Source organism: Marmota monax, unplaced genomic scaffold, assembly GCF_021218885.2.
Source record: "Marmota monax isolate L192 unplaced genomic scaffold, Marmota_monax_Labrador192_F-V1.1 WCK01_AAM20220418_F8-fsc00190, whole genome shotgun sequence".
NCBI classification, from domain to species: Eukaryota; Metazoa; Chordata; class Mammalia; order Rodentia; family Sciuridae; genus Marmota; species Marmota monax.
Genome location: NW_026693010.1, coordinates 1,883,658 through 1,888,309, shown reverse-complemented (window position 1 = coordinate 1,888,309; position 4,652 = coordinate 1,883,658). Strand labels below are relative to the sequence as shown.

Genomic DNA, 4,652 nt, shown 5'->3' with positions numbered 1-4,652 from the left:
GCCCAGCCCTAGGGCGCCTGAGGCCGACGGCTCCCACGCTCAAGGCCAGCCTCCGCTCAGGCCAGGCCGCTTGGCCCGAGGCCGGGTAGCCCGCCGACGGCGCCCCTCTCCCAGTCAGGTCAAGAGGCCGGGCCGCGGCTCAGCGGTAGGGCCCGGCCTAGCCCGCGTGAGGCGCTGGGTTCCATCCTCAGCACAGGGCATAAACAAGGAAAATAAAGGTCCATTGACGACTAAAAACAAGGGTCCCTTTCTTCCAGGTTGGCAAGCCGTCTGGTTTGTCCAGAACCTCCCTGGTTCAGCATTACAAGGCCTCCGAAGATCCGGACGTTTGGTCACGGGATAGGACCCGCGGACACAACCCGGGCGCCGTGCTTCCCGCGGGGCCGGGCCTTCGGCGCGGCGCCTGGCCTCCGTGCCCCTCCTCCTTGCCGGCAGGACCGGCGCGGCCGCCGGGGGCGCTGTGGGACACGGGCGCGATCGGACAGGCGCTCTGGCCTCGGGCGCCGCCGCTCCTTCCGCCTTCCCGGCGGGCCGCGCGCGGCGCCTGCGCACTCGGTGACCTTTGCGGGTCGGCTTCGCAGTGTGGAGCGGCTTGAGCTGTTGGTTCTGGCGAGGTGAGAGCTGGTCCCCGCCGGCCGCAGAGCTCGCAGCGCGGGGAGTGGAGAGGCGGCGGGTCGGAGGTCCAGGGGTTAGGGGCGGGATCGGGGCGAGGGACAACACGGGCCCGCTGACCTTGGGTCAGCCCCTTCTGCTCGCCCGCTACTCTTCTCCGGTCCCGGGGCCTCGCAGCGACACGGGTGCCGGGGGTTGGCCCTCAGACTGCTAGGGGGGCTCCAGGGCCGGGCTCCAGACTGCGAACTACTGGGGTTGGTTTCCGGATTGTGAGGGCCAGCCTTCAGGAGCGCGCCTCTGCCAGAGTCGGTTTCCACAGCGGAGAGCAGGAAGCCGGGAGATTGACGCGATCCGGCCTAAAGGTCTGGACCTGATTTGGCATGAATCCAGGCCCGCTTACCTGCTGTGCAATCTTGGCCATCTGACAAGGACCTGCTTTGTAGGGGTGGGTTGTAGGTGCAGGAAGTAAGTTCCTCAAACACTGAGTAAATGCTGTTAAACTTAGGGAACATCCTAGAGTAAAAACTAGGCTTTACTTTGGCCTCCAAGGTGCTAGAGACCAGGCCGTCTTTTATCCTGTAGCTCAGCCACAGCGTTTTATAAAACAAGCACTTAGTATGCAGTACCAGACACTGTAAGCACTTGGCATGCAGTGACTCACTTCAGGGTCAAAACAGCCCCCCTTGAAGAGGTTACTGTTTATTCCTGTTGTACAGATGAGAAAACTAAGGCAGTATAAGTAACTATTAAGTGACAGCCAGGATCTGAATCTGGGCAGCCACTTGGCCTTCTTCCTTCCCACTCCTCCCAGCTATTCAAGTTTATTCTGACCTGGGGTGTCTTGGCACATCATTGCCTCTGCTGAGAACACTTGTCCTTGGTATCCTGGCTCTTTTTTGTTTCTCAGCTCCCAAAACAGTGGCACCTAGCATGTGCTCAGTACATATTTGCTGATTAGGTAATGGCTGTGCAATACAGGTTTCCATAATTTGAGGGCAGCCATTGACCTCTGAATAGGTTGGGCTTTTGGAGAATCTGATGTTATAAAACTGATGGGGAGCTGAGAAATATGGAAAACCACAGCACCGAAAGATGAGAATCCTGTATGTGCCAGGTAGCAGTGCAGTATGAGAGGAGCAGGGGCAGGGCAAGACAAGATTTCAGCTGCCTCCAAGGGAGAGGTTCCAAGTGAGATGATAAGTGCTCAGATCTAGTCGTTCCTGACAACCACTGCAATGATCCTCCTTTAATAGGCCAGATGTTACAATGCCTCTTAAGATGAACACCAGGGCATCTAGTTTAGGGTCTGTATAAATTGCAAAAGTAATCAAAAGCATTACTTAGATCTGCACAAAGCTAACTGTAGGTTCAGAATTTTATGGCTTTCCCAATCAAATTCAGTAATTAGTTAAATAATATTTTTTAAATTAATAAGTTCTGTCATATTTGGACTTCTAGCTGGTCAAAGTATGTACAGGCCCAGGTGTTAGTTTCATAAGGAAGTCACCATACCCTGACCTGTTCTTTTCAGCTTTGAATGCCAGCCATTCTCAACATGATGATGAAGCCAGTCTTTCCACTTAAAAGTCAGAAGAGTGGAGTGTGACTTTGAGCATAGCATTAATGGAAGATTGGCTTGGGTATGGGTAACATGGTGGCAGAGTGCTGGAATGGGGGGGAATGAGAGGTGACTGAGTGCCAAGTGACTTGCACTGTGGAGAGAAGGTGCTCACATGGGGGGACTAGACTAGGTCAAGAACAAGAGCAACTCCCTATCAGGTGGTTGTGGGAGATGGAGTCAGACTTAATGAATAAATGAAGATTATCTTTTTATGTGTTAGAGTTAGAGCAATAGTCACCTTAGTGTTTATCACTGTGTTCATTTTCAGATGCTTCAAACCATTATTAAAAACTACTGGGTCCCCTTGAAGCCCTACTATACCCAGGTTTACCAAGAGATTTGGGTAGGAATGGGGTTAATGAGCTTCATTGTTTATAAAATCAGGAGTGCTGGTAAGTTTACTTATGTTTGATTTATTTGAGGTCAGGAAGAAAAATGTTTTCGGAAAGAATCACAATTCATTTATCAAGGAACTATGGCTCTTAACCATAGCATAAGATGGCTCAAGCAACAGAACCGCTATGGCGGTGTGAGTCAGCTATGAAGAGGTTGTTGGACAGTGGGGGAACTTGAGCAACTCCTTGATATTGAGAAATTGTGCATTGTCCTGGGTATTACCAATACGTAGGAGATGTTCTTCATCTTCAGAGATGCAGGCTGAAGTATTGTGGGTATCATGCCCTGGTGTACAGTACTTTATCGTACCTTCTCAATGGTTCTATTGGACATTTATTCACAATCAAATTTGGAGGGGAGAAATAACCATTTGGTTCTTAGTGGAGCAGAGATGAGGCCTAGCCACATATTGTTGAGCCATTGATTAAGAAGAGGAAGGAAAGAAGGCAAGACTGCAGTTGAGAGTGTGGTGGGGAGTGAGGAAGCCTGCTCTTCACTACCTGTAGATCTTCTTTGGTAGAAACTTTACCACTTCTTGGCTGTGGGACACTATAGTAACTCTGCTATTGTCTGAAAGCTTCCTGGAATGCTTTACCTAAGCTATGAAGCATTCAGCCAAATGTTGCTTTTGATAAATGAGTCAATTATAAGCATTTTTGGAAAGTATTGATGTAACCCATTTTTTTCTGCCTTTTATTTTAGATAAAAGAAGTAAAGCTTTGAAAGGTAAGGGTTTGCTTCTTAAAATGGTTGGGAAATGAAAAACACCATTATGTGTTTGCAAGTTATCATTGTTCTAAACTAAATTTGATACATGGTTCAGTTAAGTAAGATACAATGGAAATACTTCAGAACATGAAGTTTGCTATGCCTACTGAAAAGGAGAAATCTAAATTTCTACTTTTTATAATCTGAATGATTAAAAAAAAAAACTATTCATTTTGTCAGTAAAACTTCCAGGAATAATAGAAAAAAAAGTAATCAGAGGTAGCTGACGCCACCAGCTGGGAAGCACAAGTTACTGTGTGAGCATGCTACCCTGTGAACGTCCTGATGGTGTGTTTTGAAAGAAAGCACCTAACAAATGTATGCCCTTGTATTAGATATTTGTTTCCGTAGTGGCCGTCAAACTGTAATCATTTGAGTTACACAAACCCTGCACTGGTCCCATGAGCTTTGGGGATGAGGTATTTCTCTACCCCTCTCACTTTTGCCTGTGCAGGTAAGCTGCTACAACAGGCATCATTTACAGGAGCTTTTAAACCCATTGGGCATTCCATGTAGAAAGAATTCCCTGTGCTTTTTCATAGAATTGAAAATTGTCATTTATATTTTCTGACTTGTTGATGCTTAATAAATGACATTCTGCTGCTGCTTTCCTTCCTAAATTGAATCTATATTATGCATCTCTTTCAAAAGGTTCAAGTCCTGCACCTGCTCATGGTCATCATTAGCCAGCTTGCTTGAGTACAGAATCGTCAGCCTGTAAATCTAAGCAGGCTTTGTTAAATGGGAACACGGAATGTCGCCATACCCTTATATAAGAACCACGTTCTACGTGGCATGAATAAATGATCTGTGAGATGCACCACTACCATGCCAGTACTGCTTTGTGTGTTTCCCCCAAGTAGAGCCTTTTCAGTGCAGCAGGGGCCCTCACCCAGCCCGCCCTCCTGAGGAAACCTGAGAATGAGGAGCAAGTCTCCACTGCCACAGGGGTTGGTGATCAGAGCCTAGGCATTAACTTGAATTCTAATACTTAATAAATGTTTGTTAAACAAATCAGCCTCTGTTTTCACACTGGGGAGATGGAGATGTTAATTATGTAAATTCCAGTAGAATTATTATGAAGATCAATAAGGAAAAGGAACACATAAATTGTGAACTGCTTTAGGAAAAAAAATAGCATTAGACCACATGGTAGGCAAAATTAGAAGCTCTAGGAGAAAATTTTATCAGAAATTAATGGAGGCAAAGTGAATAATATAAAACAATTGATGCTTCCTCTAGTTGGATTAGTATC

General features: G+C 47.1%; 1 protein-coding gene across 1 annotated transcript; it reads left to right on the top strand.

Moving 5' to 3' along the window:
* The first annotated feature begins 485 nt into the window (after positions 1-485).
* On the top strand, positions 486-4,223 carry Atp5mj (ATP synthase membrane subunit j). The gene is made up of 4 exons (XM_046453245.2): positions 486-614; positions 2,502-2,625; positions 3,332-3,355; positions 4,049-4,223. The coding sequence occupies exons 2-4, from the start codon at positions 2,502-2,504 to the stop codon at positions 4,081-4,083; spliced, it is 183 nt and encodes a 60-aa protein (XP_046309201.1). The 5' UTR covers positions 486-614; the 3' UTR covers positions 4,084-4,223.
* The last annotated feature ends 429 nt before the right edge of the window (positions 4,224-4,652 follow it).